The following is an 18,857-nucleotide window of genomic DNA, read 5'->3' on the forward strand; positions in this document are numbered from 1 at the left end:
CACAGACAGGCCTTATTTGGCGGGTTTCATATTTTTTTTTTTTTGTTGGACCTTTTTTGGTTTTCTTTTTCTTCTTTTTTTCCCCCCCCCTAGAGATGAGTTACACGTAAGACTGCAAATCCACCGCTGCTCAGCCACCCTGTCGCTCTCATCTTCATCTCTCTCAGGCTGAGCCCGTCCTCCCGCAAACATTTAAGTGCGGAAGTGGATGGCATTCCGGCCTTGGCGACCCTCTGTGGCCTATGGGGCATAGTAGAAGCAAACTGTCGACTCGGCAAGCCTTCCCCTTCGGAGAGCAACCCTTTATCCAGCCCCTGCTCCTATTTTCAGCTGCATCAAAGCTTCTATCGATGCTCCCTGCGGGGGGCGATTCTGCATTGCAAGTCGCCCAAGCTTTACGCGCTCTGTGAATATGGTATCCCGATCTTAGTTGGATGATCCGGCAAGCCGGTCATCTCTCATTCGCTGCGCTCGACTCAGCACGCAGTCCTTTTTGATCCCGCTTCTTCGAATCCTCCCCTAACCTCTTTTGAACAAGGGCGTTCAGATCTCTGACCTTCGCCAAAGCGGCCGTGGAGCAAGCAACCATGTTTAGGGGGTCTGCAGGTGTTCCTTCAGCTTTCGTGTAGAGGGCTATTTCGCCCGTTTTGTCCAAGGCGATAATGACAGCACCCTCGCTAACAGCCTCCTCGCTTGAAGTTGCATCCATGAGCGTGATTTTGCCTTCATCATACAGGTTGAAGGTTATGGATAATGGCACCTTCGTGAGATTAAGAGGCACCGGCACTTTCTCTTCGGGAGAATAAACAGTTACCTTCCCATCACTAACGGTCGACTCAGGGATGCGGAAATGGAGAAGACCAGCCATGATGGCAAGGCAGCAAATGTCGACCAAGCCGCCATCGGCGTCAACGATGTGAACATCCGCTCGGACGTTCCAGCAGCTTAGACCCTTCGCTATGCACAATGATTCTGTGTCCAGAGCATTCGATCGACGCACAATTTTGTCTAGCGTACGGGAGAGTTGCGTCTCCAAGTCCGATTGTCTAAAAAGAGAAAAAAAGCTACCGTTAGAATACGCTGCCAGAGCAAACGAAATCCAATCGAAAGTTGGAATAAAACCCTCGGGTATTTATACCGCCCTGTCTCGAATCCCGGGAGAGCCATATCATTCAGTTCAATAGACACAGTAAAAATGCCATCGCTGTCTCGCTCGGGGCGGGGTGCTGTCACTTCGGCGGATATGCGAACAATTACACTATACAAAACCTAGGGATCAGCAATGCAAGCTATATTGAAAGACGTCGGCATCCAACAGGCAAATTAATTGAGATAGTAATCACTCACGTCGTCCTCCCGAGCTGGACCTTCACGTGCCCATACTCGTCGCCAAAGGTAAGGTTGAGGGGACGAAATTGATCCAAGGCTCGACCGTCAAGGCGCACATTGTTATGCAAGGCCTCAAGAATAAATGAGCGTTCGTTTGCCGAGAGCTCTGTATCCCTGGCCATCGTTCAGTTAAAGCTCACTCGCCCGCATTTGCGACTGGAGAGCGGGAGACACGCAGATCACCATCAAGTACTACCTACTAGGGCCGTCACGAGAAACAACGGGAAAACGTTATTGCGGTGATCATAATTTTTCCAATACCCGTTTTTCATTCTGCTCCGGGACCTGTTCTGTAATGAGCTAGACTACAAAGAGACTAGTGTACAGAACAAAGGGCTCGGGCGCCAATTTTTCCGACATGCTCCTGAGGTCATGATGGAGGATATATATATATATATACTCTGTATACTCCGTACTCTGTATATATGAGGACTCGTATGCTTGTCATATGCTAAGCTACCTAAAGGGCAATTTCGTCTACCTAGGAGGTAATCTATACGAATCACGTGAGCGATTAGTTCCAGTACGGAGTATATTTATTCCGAAACTCGGCGCAGCTGTGACCTCAAGCCGCGTCAAAAGAAAGCAAACCAAACTGCACTTCTCTACGTATTGAACAGGATAGCGACATTGTCTTAATCTAATGCAGTGTCAGTTCTCGACTCAGCCAGGAACTCACAATGACAACAGGTGTGTATTTCTACTTAATCCTTGATAGCCTTGGCACGAATCTCGCTAACACTTTGGCAGCACATCGACCAACATTTGACCCTGTAAGCCAGATATGCGGCACTGCTCTTGCGATTCAAGGCACTTACATTATGGCAGGCCCGGGGAAAAGAAGCACTACGAGGACCCGCCTATCATCAACGACTCCTTCCGGCACATACTCACCTGAAAGTTCGGTGAGTGACCGTGAATAAGGGTTTGGAAGCTATTCCTACTGACGCTGATCACAGGAAACCAGGACAAGGCGGCGATGCGGATACCGAAGTTCGCGATCTTAGAGCAGAGCTTTTGAAGGCGGAAGCGGCCCATTTTGCGAAAAAGGCTGGTATCCCAGAAAACAAGGCCCCAGCTCCGTCGATAGACGCACAGACCCCAAAACACCTTCTAGAAAATGGCTCGGATAGTGGAGATCCTATAGCAGCCGAAGATTTTGAAGCAAAACGCCGTAGGATATTAGAGGAGACTCGGGATATTGATGCGGACTCGGATGCCGATGAGAGCGAGAGCAGTGAAGAGGATAGGTTCGTCATTCCCGGAAGCCGTTCAGGGTCGTCTATCCTGACAGTTTGACAGTGATGATGAAGAGGATGAAACAGCAGAGTTAATGAGGGAGTTGGAGAAGATCAAGCGAGAAAGGGCTGAGCAAAAGGAGAAAGAGGTTTGCCCCGCTAAGCCCTGAATGCTTTTGGAATGTTTCTCCTAACCTGGTACAGGAACAGGAAAAGGCGGCAAAAGAACAGGAGCAGCGCGAATACGATATTGCAAGGGGAAATCCCTTGCTAAACCCCCAAGATTTCAATGTGAAAAGGCGCTGGGATGATGATGTCGTTTTCAAGAATCAGGCGCGAGGCACAGAAAACAAAGGACAAAAGGAGTTTGTTAACGTATGTACCGGCCCGTCACCTCTAGAACTAACAAAGCTAATATGAAGCTCTAGGATTTACTACGATCCGACTTCCATAAACGGTTTATGGTGTGTTCTGATACCGCTCTTCATTCTCGATTTCCGTGCGTGCTGACTCGTCTAAAACTAGTCTAAATATGTTAGATAAAATCGCCACACCCAAAGTACTTCCAACTCCCTGAATACCTCCATGGACCTGCGACACTCGCAACTCCAAGCAAGCATGTTGTATTTCTAGTGTATAGGTTGTCTTGGGGCAAATAGTGGACGAATTCATGTGGCGTCGCACAGCCACCAATGCAGCCATCCCCTGAATGAATGTGGCGAATATCCCCAAACTAGTGGCTTTCGGGTGGAACCAGCCACATGTATCCGCCGGGATCACTCCAGCAAAATCGTTGCATTTTCGACGAAGTGGGCCAAAAAATGACCCCGGCCTTTCTAGTTTAGCGAGGAGCTTTACGGAGTACGTTTCATGCATTTCGATCTGGATCTGGATGTTCAGCGGGGCAATCTTTGGTTGACTGCGGGGTTACGACGGAAGAATCAACGTCATCCATTGGCTGCCGACGCAGAACAACCTTTGGCACTGTGATGTGCAGTGAATCAAGACATACATAGAGGGCGATGGGCCACATAGTCCCAGTATTTGCCTAGTTATATTTGGAATTGGGTTTCGTTCTTGCCCAGATGGGGGGTTGATGCTCAGCTGCGCCATAATATTCCATAGATCGGTCATACAGGGGGCATGCGTGTGGTGTCGGGAGCAGAGGGGATTGGCGCCCACTATTTCATCAGGTCTCAACAGCTTCGTCACGATGCTGAACGGGACATAAAAGCGGGTGCTTTCCCTTCTGTTCCCTCATTCTCTTTCCCTAGTGATCCGTCATACTATCTCGATTGCATTTCTCAATTGGAACCCATTTTTTAAATTAAATTCCCGGCTACCGCTTAACCCAGCTTGATTTCTTGCTGTTTTGTAAATCATGTCTTACAACGATAAGGGCAACTATGTATCCAATCCCCTATACACGTGCTCCGATTTTCGCATTTTAACCTCAATATTCTAGGGTCGGAGCACCAGCGGCTATGGAGGCAATGACAGTTCATATGCCGTGAGACCCCTTCATATTCGCTTACGATTCCTCAAGCCCCGTGCAATTGAGTATTTTTGAACAGGCTTTATGATCCCTACTAATGATATATGGATAGTCTTCCCGTCGTGATGACGACTACGGTGTAAGTCGGCTAAGCTTCCCCAAAGCAATATTTCATCTATATCTCTAATACGATATCTCTGCGTCCAGTCTTCCGGCCGCGGAAGCTCCCACGGGGTAAGTTTTAGAGTGCTGGCGAGTTCCCAACGGGTCTGACCTGGCTAGGGCTCTCGTGGAGATGGTACCTATGGGTCCAGCAGGAGAGACGACGACGACAATTCATATTCAAACTCCGGCCGTGCTGGAATGAGCGGAAGCTACGGATCTAGCAACAAACGTGATGATGATTCCTACGACTCATCACGGCGTGATGACAATGATACGTACGGATCCTCTGGCCGTACCAGCGGGAACAATTCCTATGGTTCTAAAACGAGAAATGATGACACCTACGGATCGTCTGGCCGAACTGGTGGCTCTGATTCCTATGGATCCGGTCGACGTGACAATAATAAGTCCTATGGATCATCTGGATATTCTGGAAGCGACAATTACGGCTCTAACAAGAAGCACGACAATGATACATATGGATCTTCAGGCCGCACTGGTGGCGATAATACGTACTCCTCGAACCGTCATGATAACGGCTCCTACGGGTCTAATAATCGCGACAAGGACACGTCCTACGTCTCGTCTGGCTATGGGTCTAGCAAGAAAGATAGTGATGATTCATATGGTTCTAGCAAACGTGACAAGGACTCCTATGGTTCATCTGGCTATGGGTCTAGCAAGAAAGATAGTGATGATACACATGGTTCCAGCAAACGTGACAATGACAAGGACTCCTATGGTTCATCCGGCTATGGGTCTAGTAAACGCGGCAATGATACACACGGATCGTCCGGATATTCGGGAAGCACTTCCTACAGCTCTAGCAAGAGAGATGACAACGATTCCTACGGCAGACGCGATAATGATTCTTCATACGGGTCATCTGGGTACGGCTCCGGCAAGAAGGATGATAATCCTTACGGATCTAGCAAACGCGATAATGATACGTATGGGTCATCCGGATATTCAGGAAGTACCAGCTATGGTTCCGGCAAAAAAGATGATAACAACACCTATGGCTCCTCGGGCTATTCCGGGAATACTAGCTATGGATCTAGCAAGAGAGATGATTCATACGGGTCTAACACCCGTGACAATAAGTACAGCTCGTCAGGCTATGGGAGCGGGCACCGTGACGATGACAGGAACGGTATGTTCCCCTTAAGCAGTTAAACTAAACATTGGCTAATCGACATGTGGAAAGTGTAGAGTCCATGACAAGCAAGATCCTGCACAAAGTGGGTGATGTGATTGTAGACAAGATCAGTGACAGGATTGAAGGAAAGGGGAAATGAGCTTTTATGGTCGACAAGCTGTATTCTGGATATAATATTTTAGTATCCCAAAGACAATGAATTCCGCGTCATACCAGCTTCATGTCATACTTGCATTAGAATAACCCCTTGACCTCTATAAGGGGCTATGCCAGTCCGGATGTGGTCCTGATTAGTAACGGTCATAGCGATCAAACAATGCAAACACGTGGGTGTATTGGGCGTGCATCAAATGAAGTACATCATCCCGAACAATGGAAAAACGGCTCAGAGTCCTGAATACTCTAGCCCTTCAATTGGCCTCAAAATGGATCCGCAGCAGCCGACATCCAAAGCATTCCAAAGTGTGTTTTACAATGGAATACCGCGCATACGATGTGCTAATTAACACCAACCTAACAGACCGTATAAACGCGGACATCGCCCAACTTCTCCAGCGATTCGAAAATATCATGGCTGCTGCCACGGTACGGTCCAGGGGCTTTCTTTCGCGTACAGTCCTTCCCAGTGGAGCTAACTTGTCTCTAGGTGAATAATCCCAGCCATACAGCCTCGGCCATAGAAACATATCAGCTTGACGTGGAATCAACTTCTCTTGTCCGTACCCTCGAGCCCGTCCTGCCTTGCTTTACCTTATAGCCTTCCTTCGATTGTGAGCTAAATCGTTTCTTTCAATTCTAGGTCCGCGCTGTGGAGGACATCTTGGCCTTGACCAGAACCATGAAAGAACTATGGCTTTTCGGAAAATTGGATATGTTGGGCGAAGATGAGAGGGATGTAAGGAGGAGGGAGCAGCTAGACAAGGATGTGGAAATGGTGAAGAAAGCCATTGATGAACGGCTGCTGAAGTTTCTTTCACAGTGACTTTCAAGCATTTAGCCAAGCATGGAGGGATTGGTATTACTCGGCGTTTTTTGGGAAGTTTCGGGACTGGCTTGTTTTGTGAAACGGCTCCAAATGGCGGCATATTTATTCGGAGTTGGTGGAGACAGCTTTCTCGAGATACCCAGGTTTTCAGGCGATGTAAAATACCAGAATTTCTATTCTATAACTAATTTGATATTCAAAAGGCATCATGGAGTCGTGTTACAAGAGACAATGTTCAGCTCAAGCATCGTAGCTGGGTTTGGGTCGCGAGACGCGTCTTCCCACCACACACTTCAAACTCAAAGCGTACAACTCGGTGCTTACAGGTAAATCTGCCCCCTGAATTCTTAGTACACGATTTGATTAAGCAGTAGACGGACGAGTAGCGTTTTCCTTTCATCAAGGCCATCATCGCGGGCTTTACCATGTCTCCCCATTGCCCCTCAGCATTCGCGAACTCCGCAAAACTACCGCCGCTTACGCTTGTCGTCGCAACAACACCAGTCACCTCCCATACAAACCCCAGTATTTCTCGCCTTGGAATCGGGAATTGTGGAACACTTCCATGGCCTCGCATAAAGTCTGACATGAGCTTTTTTGCACGCATAACGACGCGCCCGCCTGCCGCAGCCCAACCCCAGCTCCATACCCCTAACGCCCTAAATGCGGTGATAATGGGAAGGAAAACATATGATTCCCTCCCTAGCAGATTTCGACCACTTCCGAAACGGTTGAATGTTATTATAACGCGCGACGAGTCGGGAATGGTATGCGAGCGGGCGGCAGCAGAGTGGAAGGCTGCGAGAAAAAGAGAGTGGGAAAAAGCGCAGGAGAAGAAAGATGAATTTAGGACAGAGTCCAAGAGCTGTTCGTCTATGGAGAAAAATGATTCAATCGAGGAATTGGAGAAGGAGACCCCTGATGTCCTTGTGTCTAATGGTATCGGATCTGCTCTTCTCGCCCTACGAGATAGCTTCAACCCGTTTTCCCAGAATGGTCGACGAAGAAGTCTCGGGAACGTCCTTGTGATTGGCGGCGCCGAGATATACGCATCCTCTTTAAATCTAGATCCCACTGGCCTAGGTTGCAAAATGAGGATCGTCATGACAGATGTCCGTCGGCCTACTTCGGAAGCCGAGAAAAACGATCCGTCACGATCCAGCAATGGCTTTGAATGCGATACTTTCTTTCCGATTGATAACCTAGATGGAAACGATGAGTGGAGACGGGCTTCTGCGGCCGAAGTATCAGAGTGGGTTGGCGAAGCGGTTCCAGAAGGCTGGGTATGGGATCAAGACATTGCTCTTCGCTTCCTCGGGTATGAGCGAAGGTGAGAGTAGGTAGTGGCAAATACACGCGTGCTTGATCTACTTCTCACATATCTCTAACATTTATTGCTGGGATGGAGTGAACTACCGCAGCACGCACTTTACCATGAGCTTTTGGGCAGAGCATCAGTGAGTTACAGTTAACACCGGGCGGAAAACTGAGTCACTTGGCGCCAAACAATATTTCCTTCCCTCATTAGGGGCAATATAGTCTCCTTACAAGCCAGCTCTTATGACTTAGCTAGCGCTTATATATATCCTTGCCTATTCTTGCTTTATTTTACTTACTTCTCTCATACCATGTTCATCTGATAGAGAAAATGAACCAGGCATCGATCGGTTTGTGCACTTACCAATATGAACAGTTTTGAGGCTGACTGAAGACTGAAACACAGCCTCTCTCTCGTCAGGAACTCCCTTGGGAAAGGGTATGGTTTGCAATGCAGAGTATATTACTGATATTTTCACCGTCAAGGTGTATATTTTATGATCCCTAGCAATGCGCACACTACTATATATATAAGTTCAAGGAAACACAGAGTATGTTATCAGGTCACATGTGGGATAAACGGGCTTCCAGTTTATCTCTTCTGATACCCTCTTTTCCTTTTCACAAAGTAGGCATGTACTTATTTCTACATCTATTAAAGAATGTATTTTCTATTAAAAAGGAATGGTCAATGACTCAATGAGCAATGTATCACCTATAAGAGCCATTCCGCACAACCAGCATGCTCAAGGGATAGCTCCGCAGCCTGCTTTATTCCAGCCTCACAATTACAAAGCTATCCTAAATATGACCACAGGGTTCTGTCCCCTGATGGTGAGGGGAGGCGCCTCCAATGCATCAATCATTTGGGGGAGCCTTTTTTTCCAAGCATTTTAAACAAATTTCCACTGCGGGACACTAGGATCAGGAGATGTTCTCTTTCTTTCTTTCTTTCTTTTTTTTTCTCCCATCCCTTTTTCCTCGCGGTGCTGCCTGTAAATGAGATGCTAACTCAGCGACCCTGTTTTGTGAATTTTTATTTCTCACAATGTCAAGTGAAATATCAACACTCAGCATAGATGGAGCTAACATATAATGTTATGACTCCTAGTAGATTTTATCTACTTCACAAGACCGATAAAGTCTCAGACCAAGTCGTAAAGGTATCTATAAGGCCACTATCTTGCCATGCTCGCCCTGTATCTGTATGTAAACCAAGAAAAAAAAAAAAGGAATGAACAGAGAAGCTATAACAGTAATCTCTAGGTGCCCATAAGGATATCAGACAAAGGCGCCAGCTATCCAGCTTAGCATTCTAGAAAAGAACCACACCAAAAGGGAAAACAAGGACTTCTGGTGCGGACCAAAACATATCAACAGGAAATATTATTGACAAAAGAACATCCAAAGCCAGGTACTTGCACTCGCTCGCTCTCTTTCTGCGAACACGCGTTTTACCTCTGACAGGGCTACCAAGCAGCTCATGCTTCTTCGGACTTGTGGGTTTCTTTCATAAATTTCACGAACCATTTTTTGTGAACCAGGCCAGCATATTTTCCGTCACGGAGTACACACATGTATCGTAGGCCTAGTTTCACAAAGCATTGATGAACAAGGTTGATCGGGGAATGAACATCCAGTGCCACAGGGGACTAAAATGAGATTAGCTGTTGTACCAAGAGAAATCGAGTTCATCGACATAGGAGAAAATAGTGGGGCATACCGGGTCAATGTAAGGCGTAAAATCCGTCGGTTCGAGTCCCTCCTGCTCTTCGACACTGCTCCAGCCAGCCCATGTTGAGTGCATTGACATCAAGCACATCGCATCTTCTGTTTCTAGTTTATCAAGCGCGAATTCAAGCTCGGGGGCAGGGATAAACCCGACAAGAATGCTATCACGTAGGATAGGAAGACCACTATCCAACTCCCCACCACGGAGGAGGATATCAAGTTTTGTACGAAGCTCCGAGGCAGGAACGAGAGGAGACTCGGTAATATCAATAATACGGGATTTTCGAACAGAAGGCACGATTTCACCGAGTTCGGCGTCGGTAATCGGATTTAGGTTGTTATCGAGGTAGGGATAAGAGTTCATGTCCGTTAGGAGGTCCTAAACTTGCGGTTAGGGAATCTGGGAAGCCATTGTTTAATCGTTGGACTTACGTAGATACTCAGAGGCTCCATTGCGTTCGCCGTCCATTTCGCACATAAAATCGCAAGAGAGAACGGAAGTACGTGATCAAGGCTACCGGTTAATTCAAACAAAATCACAACTAGGGTCACAGACAGTCTAGTCACGCCGCACATCGTGGAACCCGCTGCAATAAGGGCATATACTCCAGGGTTAACGCACGCTAGAGGGCCTCGAGAGCTTGGGCAGCTTCCAAAAAGGAAGAAATTCGGATAGTGAACAACAAAATATTGGGCAATGTGGCCCACGATCCTGCCCATCATCCCTCCGACAACCATTGACGGTACATAGATACCAGCTGGTACCTTAATGCCAAACGTCACAATCGTAAGGAAGGCCTTGATAACAAAGGCGATAATAAGGTAGCGAATTACTTGTGGGATTTCTTCCTTCGTCGGACATAACCCTGTATTGCTTGCCTGGGCGTAATCGCAGGGACTTGCGAGTTCGAAAAGGAGCTCAGATACTGCCAATTTCGTATATCGGTTCCACCAACTCATAATACCGGTTAATAACGCGACTAGAATTACTTCCAGCATTGGCCATCGCTTGATAGCTGGAATCTTTCGAAATGACTGAGCCCAAATTTTTGATGCTTTGATAAAGAGCGCTCCGGCAGCTCCACCAAGCGCACCAAGAATCATAAACAATGCAACTTCAAATATTTCCCAGTCTGAGACGTAGTGTACTTGAAACAATACAATCTTTCCGGTACCGTATGGGTTTAAAAATTTTAGGGAGAGGGCGGCAACCTGCAGCATGTAAGCGTTAAGGACCATGATGTGTGTCTGGAGCTTGGTTTAAATTGAACCTACAATACAGCAGAAAAAAGTTCGAAAAAGGGTCTTAGGAGGGAAATAATAGCTAGAAGTAGAACAAGTTAGCACACTCGAACATGTTCATGCTTTTGAAGATCACATACCTAACTTCCTCCAAACTGAATAGAACGCCTCCAATTGGAGCTCCAAAAGCAACACCAACACCGCTGGCGGCACTCGCGCTCAAAACTTCACGCCGTTTGCCGTCATTATGCTGATACTTTGAAAATATGCGACAACAAATATTGCCAATAGCAGTGGCAATATGCACATAAGGACCTTCCTTGCCAACACTCAAACCAGATGCAACGCTAAGAACCAGGGCTAGAGTCTTTATGATTAATGTTTTCATTCCAAGATAACCATGAATAACAAAGCCACTAAGAATGACTTTGACCTCTGCAACTCCACTGCCTGCCGCGGAATAGTAGACCATTGGCGGTGCAGATTCTTCAAAATCGGTTACGCTAGCATCTGAGCCAGCTTTGCCGTCATTTCGGCTGAAAACATACTCTGAAGAACCAGCTCCTCCTGCAGCCAAATCTTCGTCAAGTGTGGAGAGCGAAATTGAAGATGGAACAACTGTCTTGGTGAGAAGAGTAAGAAGGCAGGATGCAGTAGCCAGAATAACAGCCCAGGCGACGAAGGCAAGAAAGTCTACCCAAGCCTTGTCTGCTTTTGGAAGCCGGAATATATCGGCCCACGTACTCCAAGATGAGCAGTCATCTTCGCCAAGACAGCAGTGATGCTTACTGGAGAACCAGTTGTCTGTGCAAAAGCCTTCCTTCAGGTCATATAGAGCCCTTTCGGTCACATCCACGAAGTATGCAAAACAAGCGGTCACGATACCAATGACAGCGACAAGAATCCATCCTTGGGCACCGTCCAGCCAAGCCAAAAATCGACCACGGATATCCCTTCGGCTTCTCAGCTCGCGGAGACGTATTCCGTCGGCGATGGTATCATGGACCCAGTCAGTGGACGTAAACTGATCGTACCAAACCCGATTGTCTGAAAATCGGGTCTCCTCCTGTGAAAGAGGGCTGTTGGACCATTCAACCGCACCATTAGGGCCAAATTTTGTAGCTTGAGAGTTTGCACGGCTATGATTTTTGGACATCCGAACACTTCCAGCCGCACTGTTATGCCTGAAGAAAGCATCCGGCCGCGTCGAAGACGGTATCGTGGTATAGGAGCGTTGTGTATGATCGCCACCTAGGAGGCTCGATCTCTCGCCCATGTCCTGTGAGCGTCTCGAGGGTCGACCTAATCCGGTGAACTGAATGCCGTGGCCACGTCGAAGGGTCGATGGCGACGGAGGGGAAGTTACGGGTAGGAGGGCTGAGGATTCGTCGTCCACATCGTCGTTTATCCGACGTTCGGCCAGCGACCGCGAAGGTGAAGAAGTTGAACGCGCCATTTCAAAACTCAGAGCCTAAACATGATCCTCTTCAGGTGCACGCCACCTATGTCAATATTAGTTAGCACTCTAGGGAAAGCTGCGACGCGCTGAAGCTTATATCAGATGAGAAGCGACTGTGACTAACGGGGGCTGGACAGAAGACCCATTAAGGCGTGTCTCGTGCCCAGCTAAGATTGCCGGGAAAATGACGATCACAAGGTGCAATAAAGAGGGTCAGCTTTGAGGTTTCAAAGTTAGCTGCAGGCATATCCTGCAAATGGACAGCTGTTGGCAGGTTTGGGAATATAATGTGCTATTAAGAGGGTGTGGACGGTAAGAGACATACTCACTCTGATTGACATCTAACCGTCCAACGCCAACAGTCGAGTATGCTGGAGAATCAGCTCACGGAGAAGCTGCAGTGAGGAGGCGAACAGGGGTTGGCGACGGTGAATATATCATCTGATGCCTCAACGCCAGTGCCTTGCTTCCGAGACCCTCGACTTTGCTTGGCGTGGAGACAATTCGCAGAACCGACAGGCCCAACCCCTACCACCACCACCACCACCACCGCCGCCACAAGAACAATGACGGCCAGCCACCACCGGTGATGTCCTTGGGTCCCGATTATTGGTATCGGCTGCCACCTCAGCTTGACTATGATCTATATAATTCAATAGGAATGCCATGCCTATCTCCGTTGACTGATTCTTTTTCCTCGGAGGTCTTTGCTTTGTTTACTTTCCAGCCAGGCAGCAGGCTTGCACAAAGTGCTTAATTATGCAGTTCAAATTTCAAGCTTGAAGAAGAACAAACACCGATACTCCAGTCGCACAGCAGGTGAACCTGTTCAAACAGCAGATTCATGTTGGGTGGAGGATGAATTAAATGGTCACTTCTAACAAACTAAATGTTGAGGCAAATAAACAACAACAAACACCATCCAATGGTGCCTTTGCGAAACTTAGCTGCAACCATATCAAGTGCCACCCATAACCCCCGTCAATGGACCCCCTCCCGAAAAAACAAAAAAAAAAAAAAAGGAAAGGAAAAAGGAAAAAGAAAAAGGATAACCAAGATTCTGGATCAAAGATTTAAAGGTACGCACTCTGTGAAGGGTTCATGTTTCGAGCCATCCAAGCAGTCTAGGCACTGCCAACCATGATAGAGGATATATTTCGGCGCCGAAGGGTGTTATATCTCCTTCAGCTCTTCGGCCCGGACGGAGCACGGAGGTGTTGAACTCTTAACTGTATTTTACTCCTCTTGGCGCACTTTGGTTTCCGGAGAGCATAAGCTCCTCGTTCCAAAATTTTGCCAAGGAGCATTTCTCGTGCTTCATGGCGCCGGTGTAGGTCTTTTTTTCCTATGACCGCGAGCCTTCTGAGGGCTGTTTACTCCTCACACACTTTGGAAAAGTCATCGATTGCATCTCCCTGCTCTCACTCCAGCTATCAGCCATCAGATTGTGATCTGGTCCAGGGCCGTCGTGCCACAGCAGCGCGCCCCGGCGCCGCGACGTGCTTTTCAACATGGCCCTGGAGGTGATGATGTCATGAGGGATGCCCGACTAGCCTGTTCCGTGTTAAGCGGTAATCTTCGGTGCTGATTTCCGTATTCTTGGCACGGGATCGCCCCGACAAACATCATCCTTTTCTTTCCACGGATGGCAAACAGCATCATCCTGTTTGCTGGTCCTTTTGGAAGCACTATCATGCTCAGTATTGATTCGAGTGCTGGGCAGCAGAGGTCTGGATTTTTGCTTGAATGGCATATAGATCGTCATAAAGGACCGTAAAGCCTCGGGCGGAGCGAACATAAATGTTTGGCTCTCCACCCCACAATTTCTTCGAGTCGAAACTCGCACCATATTCAAGTTAATTTCCCGGTTAGGAACAATGTCCACGGACCGCTCTCTGGTCGGCGCTGCTGCTCCGTGTCCAATGTCCATCACTTTCGATCAGTTCATTATTTTCGGGGATTCCATCACTCAGGGAGCCTCGTCTCAGGAGAAAGGCTTTACGTTTCAGCCGGCTCTTCAAGATGGTATGCCGCCCCTCACGGATCGCTACGAAGACAATACCCTTTTGAACCAAGCAATGCCTTTGAAGATGGAGAACTCAAATGCTCTCTTGAAATGCAGTGTATATAAGGCGCCTCGATGTCATCAACCGTGGATTTAGGTACCCATAATCCACCTGGAAACCTCAAAAGCGTCTTTTCCCACTCTGACAAAACCAGCGGATACACATCCCCGCAGGGCTTGACTGCCTTAGGCCAGTTTTTCCCGCCAGTTGAGAAAGACAAAGTCCGGCTTATGGTATCTGCATGCCCTCTTATGGTTGCATTTCTCCGGCGCCAGAGCATATCTGACCTTACCGCGTAGAGTATCTTCTTCGGCGCAAACGACGCAGTTTTGCCCCCCTATGACCAACATGTTCCACTGGAAAAGTACCAGCAATGCTTGAGGGGTATTATCACTCATAAAGCGGTGAATGCGCAGAAAACCAAGCTCCTTTTGCTTACGCCGCCACCAGTAAACGAATATCAACTTGAATCCTATGGTCGTGAAAGTGGTTATTCAACCCTCACGAGAAAGGCGCAAGTCACCAAACTGTACGCGGATGCCTGTCGTGAAGTAGGAAAATCGTTGGATACCCCCGTGGTAGATATCTGGTCTGCCTTTATGAAAGAGGCTGGTTGGACCGAAGGCGAACCATTGGCCGGGTCGAAGGATGCGCCGCCCAACAAGAAACTTGCCGAGTTGTTGTGTGATGGTAAGCAAAGCCCTACCCTGTGTTTACGCCAAATGACCTACAGCCTGGCCCCATCCCCTAACCCGGACACCCGCTAAAATGCTCGGTAGGGCTTCATTTCACCTCGGAAGGCTACAAAGTCATGTATGCTGAAACCATGAAAGTAATACGGGAAGAGTATCCAGAAGAAGCGCCAGAGAAGCTACCGATCCTCTTCCCACCGCGGCTCGAAGCCCCCTGGAGTTGATAGTTAGCGAACGGTTTTTACCTGAACTTTCTCCCATGACCTCTTAGTGGCATACTATTGCATGAATTAAGGACCCCGTAGTTATGATGCTACTTGATATAAAGGGCTTGTAATAGTTATATAGCTCAAGGAGCCGCTCCGGGGGTTAATTGTTGATGCCGCGTAATAATAGCTAGGCAATCTGTCACGCCTTTCATGTCGCGCAGCAGCGAAGATAAACGCCCGTTTTCATCCAAAGTGACCCCAAGCTGCCATAGAGAGGCAGTGATAATTGAGCCAAAACCGTGTCCTTGCATAGATAAGCTAGATCCAAGCCCGCTGCCTCTCCGGTAGCCCACGCTCTGTCACTGGCTTCGGTCAGGACGGGCCAGGAAGCGCCCTAGGGAGGAAAAAAGAATTTCTCCGAGAGGTTGCACGACATCGAGCGGGTTGTTCTGGAAGCCAAGCCCACAAAGCCAAAACCCACGCATGCGCTAAGCCCAACCAGGCTCAATTCTCCATCTTCCGATCGATCTCAAGGTTGGATTTGTGCCATCTTTATTTAGCCAATCTGGAGGGAGAGAGGTTGCCAGAAAATAACATCATCATCATCATCTTCATCATCATCATCATTCCCATCAACAAATTCTCAAGAGGCAGAAACACCTCCAGGCTACTAAGTTCCTCCTTCAACTTCCGCCGCCGACTTCCCTTCTTTCATCACCTTTTCAAGCTCTCTCAGTAACTAAATCCGCCACCACACCACATCCACAGTCTGCTTTCACGCCAGAGTTGGATGAAACACTCTGTGTTAAAGTTCTCACCCTTAACAAGCTCTTTATCATCTCTCTGGATCAACCTGGTGAAATTTTAGCGACCCAGCCCATCTCCACGCTTTCAACCTATCCCTTTCAAGCCATCCTGTCAAAGAAAGCTACCCTCAACCACACGGCCATTTTCTTCGTCACAAAAGAACAGCATCATCCTTCCTGACAGCTCAGCCTGCTCTTAAAATAAGGCTTATTCTGCTCCCAGGCTACCTCCATACTGAGACAAGTTTCACCCCTCCTCTTTCGGTCCTATATCTACAGTCTACCTCAGCCTTTTTTCCATCACTTCATCCGTCTCGGCAAACCAGAACACGACTAACAAAGTCACTCGGTCGCTATCATCCTGTCTCTGGCTAGAAGAGGATTTATCTTTATTTCGATCTAAATTAGCCCCCTTCCCCGACGTTACAAGCCTGAATTTACATGGTACATCTGATCTTGCGAGGTGGGGAGCAACGGGTTGTTTATAAATCCAGATTCAGCCTGGGTGGGCGGGGGCCTTCAGGCCATCTCGCGAAACTCGGTGCGAAGCTGTGAGACTGGCAAGGAGTGGAAAAGACGTCTAGTACCTGGTTATTACCAGGTCTACGGATACAGCTACTAGCTCTTCTGGTCTTTTCGCAGCTGTCGCGTTTGAGGGGGGGCATCCCGGATGCTTGAGGCAGTGCAATCTTTCTCATAGATAAGCCTCTTGTCCTCGAAAGTCCTTCTTGGTGTGCCAACAAGCTGGTTATGGATGCGCAGTATCCTTTCGCGTCGAGAGAAGATATCTGGCGCGTCCACGAGGAAATCAAGGATCTCTACGCCACCCAGCTAGAGCACGGAGAACGGATCGCAAAATTAGAGCGCCGCAGGGACGATGATGCCCGCATGAAAAGTCTTTGGGGCCCATTTTCTCCTTTTCCTTCTACTGTTAGCAATCCCCCGGTTCAAGGTAAGTTGGCCCTAGCCACGGTCAACATAAAAACCTTTCTAACTGCGGATGCTTCTCTGGCAGAATCCACATATAACTCACCATCCGAGCCGTTCAAAGGATTCGACCAAGGGCATCAGCATAACCCGGCGAACAATCTGATCCTAGAAAACGAGGAGGACACGAGGCGAGGTGCTTCAAGAGCGAATAGTGTGCGGTTCGACGAAAGCTCCATGCACGGGTATTATAACCACGCCAACCGATCCGCTTCCGAACTTGCTCCCATGAGAACCGGAAGTGGATTGGGAGGTCACCCACTTACCGAGCGCTCGCTTTCCCATCGGTCAGACGGCAATAAGAGTTCCTCTGGACAGTCGCATCGCACATTCAGCCTAGGCTATGATAATGCTCGAGCGGATGGGTCCACAACAGGAACAACCATGACCCCGCCTCCTGGACTTTTCATATTGGGCCCCGTTCCTTGCATTATCCGATGCTGGCTTACGACCCACTTCTCGAACGACTCCTTGCTATATGCTGCGATTTGTAGTGGATCGCACTCTTCTGCAATCAGTCAGCGTATGATCCAGAAACTGGCGCTCGAAGGGGACATCGCAGATAAAGATGGTGCGCGGTGTATCAAGCTGCCTGTATATTTCCCAGAGGCGAGTATTTGCCAGTCGTCCTCCCGCGCTGGAAGCCCTGCTCCACACCTCCCGGCCATTACAGTCCAGTTCATGGTTCGTGAGGCACGCCCAGACGATGACAAGACTATCCAAATTTTCATCGGCAGCGATGTTTTGCGCCTCCATAATGCGGACATCTTGTTCTCTCGAGACAAACTGCTTATTGTAGACGATGAACGAAATAGGATTTCTGTGCCGCTCGTCCGTCCTGAAAGCCAGGAGGTGTTTAAAACTTTATCAACCGTCCCGCAATCGCATCTTTCACCTGTTTGCGAAACTAATGGTGATGGAGGTGGCAACCACGCCGTCGGCTACGAAAATGGTGATACAGGGATGACAAGCAAGCCGAGCCAGTTCAATCTGCCGCTTCGAACATCGACTGACTCCATTATTTCCCAATCAAGGCGCTCTGCTCATTTTGCGGATAATCAGGACGACCATGGTCCCGATGAAGTGCACACGAAATCTACCGCGGATGAGAAAGCTCCGGAAAAGTCTTCAAAGGCTGAAGGCACCGGCGTCTGGGGACCTTGGAGACGTGATCAGCCGGTCAACAAAAGCGAGCCAAGTCCCTATTTGGCTACCTATCAGCGGAATGTCCGAACACGGAATATGAAGGTGCTGAAACCATCTAAACCACTTTCATCATCACGCCAAGTTTCTGGTGGCACTGGGTCGTCCGGTGGAGAACCATCGTCCAGCGGTTCTCTAGATGGCGGTAGCAAGGCTGCGAATGGCGATTTAAGGCCTGAAAACCCGTGGAATAGAGCTCGCAGTTCGAATCCCGTTGGTGGTGCCTCTGCGTTTGGCTGGCTCAATTCCGGCCAGGGAAAGCCGGCTGCCAGTGGTTCTGACTGATCAATTGGTGGCATCGTCATCATCACAACATCGCAAGAGCAACCAGAGCAGAGAAAGGTTTAAATGACCGCCCTTGCTCTGAGCTCAGAGCCACATTGTCCCTGCCCTGATTGAACTTGAATGCGCCTGAGATGGCTGTTCATTTGGAAGTATTCTGCGATTGCTCATGAATTTTGATGCTTTTTTGTGGCTGAAGGACGTGTTTGTTTGCTGGCGTATGAATGCTTCACCTCTCGCTGAAAGATGCCAGAGAGTGCACGGTATCATGTGATGGAACCATTATGCTGTAGCTAGTTTTCATACTGTCAAGCCTGATGAACAAGAACCAACAAGGCCTAATGAATTGATAACTAAATGAAATAGAAATATGCAAGATTTTCCCGGCACAGGATTTTTTTTTTTTTTTTTTTTTTTTTTTTTTTTTTTCCT

General features: G+C 48.3%; 8 protein-coding genes across 8 annotated transcripts; 6 read left to right on the forward strand and 2 right to left on the reverse strand.

Annotated features, from left to right (window-relative positions):
- Positions 1 to 31: 31 nt before the first annotated feature.
- On the reverse strand, positions 32 to 1,516 carry CIMG_00807 (exosome complex endonuclease 2/ribosomal RNA processing protein). Its single transcript, XM_001247035.2, has 3 exons — positions 1,348 to 1,516; positions 1,139 to 1,258; positions 32 to 1,046 (listed from the first exon to the last, which is right to left on the reverse strand). The coding sequence occupies exons 1-3, from the start codon at positions 1,509 to 1,511 to the stop codon at positions 452 to 454; spliced, it is 879 nt and encodes a 292-aa protein (XP_001247036.1). The 5' UTR covers positions 1,512 to 1,516; the 3' UTR covers positions 32 to 451.
- Positions 1,517 to 2,069: 553 nt separating this feature from the next.
- Positions 2,070 to 3,336, forward strand: CIMG_00806 (pre-mRNA-splicing factor cwc15; the record flags this gene model as incomplete). Its single annotated transcript, XM_001247034.2, has 8 exons — positions 2,070 to 2,079; positions 2,140 to 2,162; positions 2,218 to 2,294; positions 2,349 to 2,639; positions 2,692 to 2,776; positions 2,832 to 3,002; positions 3,056 to 3,091; positions 3,268 to 3,336. 8 exons carry the CDS (start codon positions 2,070 to 2,072, stop codon positions 3,334 to 3,336), a joined length of 762 nt encoding a protein of 253 aa, XP_001247035.2.
- Positions 3,337 to 4,008: 672 nt separating this feature from the next.
- CIMG_00805 (uncharacterized protein) lies at positions 4,009 to 5,585 on the forward strand (the record flags this gene model as incomplete). The annotated part of the gene is made up of 6 exons (XM_001247033.1): positions 4,009 to 4,035; positions 4,093 to 4,137; positions 4,235 to 4,261; positions 4,330 to 4,356; positions 4,405 to 5,440; positions 5,500 to 5,585. 6 exons carry the CDS (start codon positions 4,009 to 4,011, stop codon positions 5,583 to 5,585), a joined length of 1,248 nt encoding a protein of 415 aa, XP_001247034.1.
- A 286-nt stretch (positions 5,586 to 5,871) lies between these two features.
- Positions 5,872 to 6,428, forward strand: CIMG_00804 (uncharacterized protein; the record flags this gene model as incomplete). Its single annotated transcript, XM_001247032.1, has 4 exons — positions 5,872 to 5,908; positions 5,967 to 6,031; positions 6,093 to 6,161; positions 6,246 to 6,428. The coding sequence occupies 4 exons, from the start codon at positions 5,872 to 5,874 to the stop codon at positions 6,426 to 6,428; spliced, it is 354 nt and encodes a 117-aa protein (XP_001247033.1).
- Positions 6,429 to 6,530: 102 nt separating this feature from the next.
- CIMG_00803 (dihydrofolate reductase) lies at positions 6,531 to 8,315 on the forward strand. Its single transcript, XM_001247031.2, has one exon. The coding sequence runs from the start codon at positions 6,857 to 6,859 to the stop codon at positions 7,763 to 7,765; it is 909 nt and encodes a 302-aa protein (XP_001247032.2). The 5' UTR covers positions 6,531 to 6,856; the 3' UTR covers positions 7,766 to 8,315.
- An 84-nt stretch (positions 8,316 to 8,399) lies between these two features.
- On the reverse strand, positions 8,400 to 12,557 carry CIMG_00802 (voltage-gated chloride channel). The gene is made up of 7 exons (XM_001247030.2): positions 12,510 to 12,557; positions 12,305 to 12,397; positions 10,862 to 12,223; positions 10,755 to 10,803; positions 9,912 to 10,691; positions 9,472 to 9,858; positions 8,400 to 9,400 (listed from the first exon to the last, which is right to left on the reverse strand). Exons 3-7 carry the CDS (start codon positions 12,175 to 12,177, stop codon positions 9,230 to 9,232), a joined length of 2,703 nt encoding a protein of 900 aa, XP_001247031.1. The 5' UTR covers positions 12,178 to 12,223; positions 12,305 to 12,397; positions 12,510 to 12,557; the 3' UTR covers positions 8,400 to 9,229.
- Positions 12,558 to 13,910: 1,353 nt separating this feature from the next.
- CIMG_00801 (GDSL Lipase/Acylhydrolase) lies at positions 13,911 to 15,374 on the forward strand. Its single transcript, XM_001247029.2, has 5 exons — positions 13,911 to 14,205; positions 14,303 to 14,342; positions 14,401 to 14,479; positions 14,546 to 14,936; positions 15,026 to 15,374. The coding sequence occupies exons 1-5, from the start codon at positions 14,058 to 14,060 to the stop codon at positions 15,160 to 15,162; spliced, it is 795 nt and encodes a 264-aa protein (XP_001247030.1). The 5' UTR covers positions 13,911 to 14,057; the 3' UTR covers positions 15,163 to 15,374.
- A 301-nt stretch (positions 15,375 to 15,675) lies between these two features.
- On the forward strand, positions 15,676 to 18,817 carry CIMG_00800 (uncharacterized protein). The gene is made up of 2 exons (XM_001247028.2): positions 15,676 to 16,905; positions 16,969 to 18,817. The coding sequence occupies exons 1-2, from the start codon at positions 16,704 to 16,706 to the stop codon at positions 18,426 to 18,428; spliced, it is 1,662 nt and encodes a 553-aa protein (XP_001247029.1). The 5' UTR covers positions 15,676 to 16,703; the 3' UTR covers positions 18,429 to 18,817.
- Positions 18,818 to 18,857: the final 40 nt, after the last annotated feature.

This window comes from Coccidioides immitis, assembly GCF_000149335.2.
Source record: "Coccidioides immitis RS genomic scaffold supercont3.1, whole genome shotgun sequence".
NCBI lineage: Eukaryota > Fungi > Ascomycota > Eurotiomycetes > Onygenales > Onygenaceae > Coccidioides > Coccidioides immitis.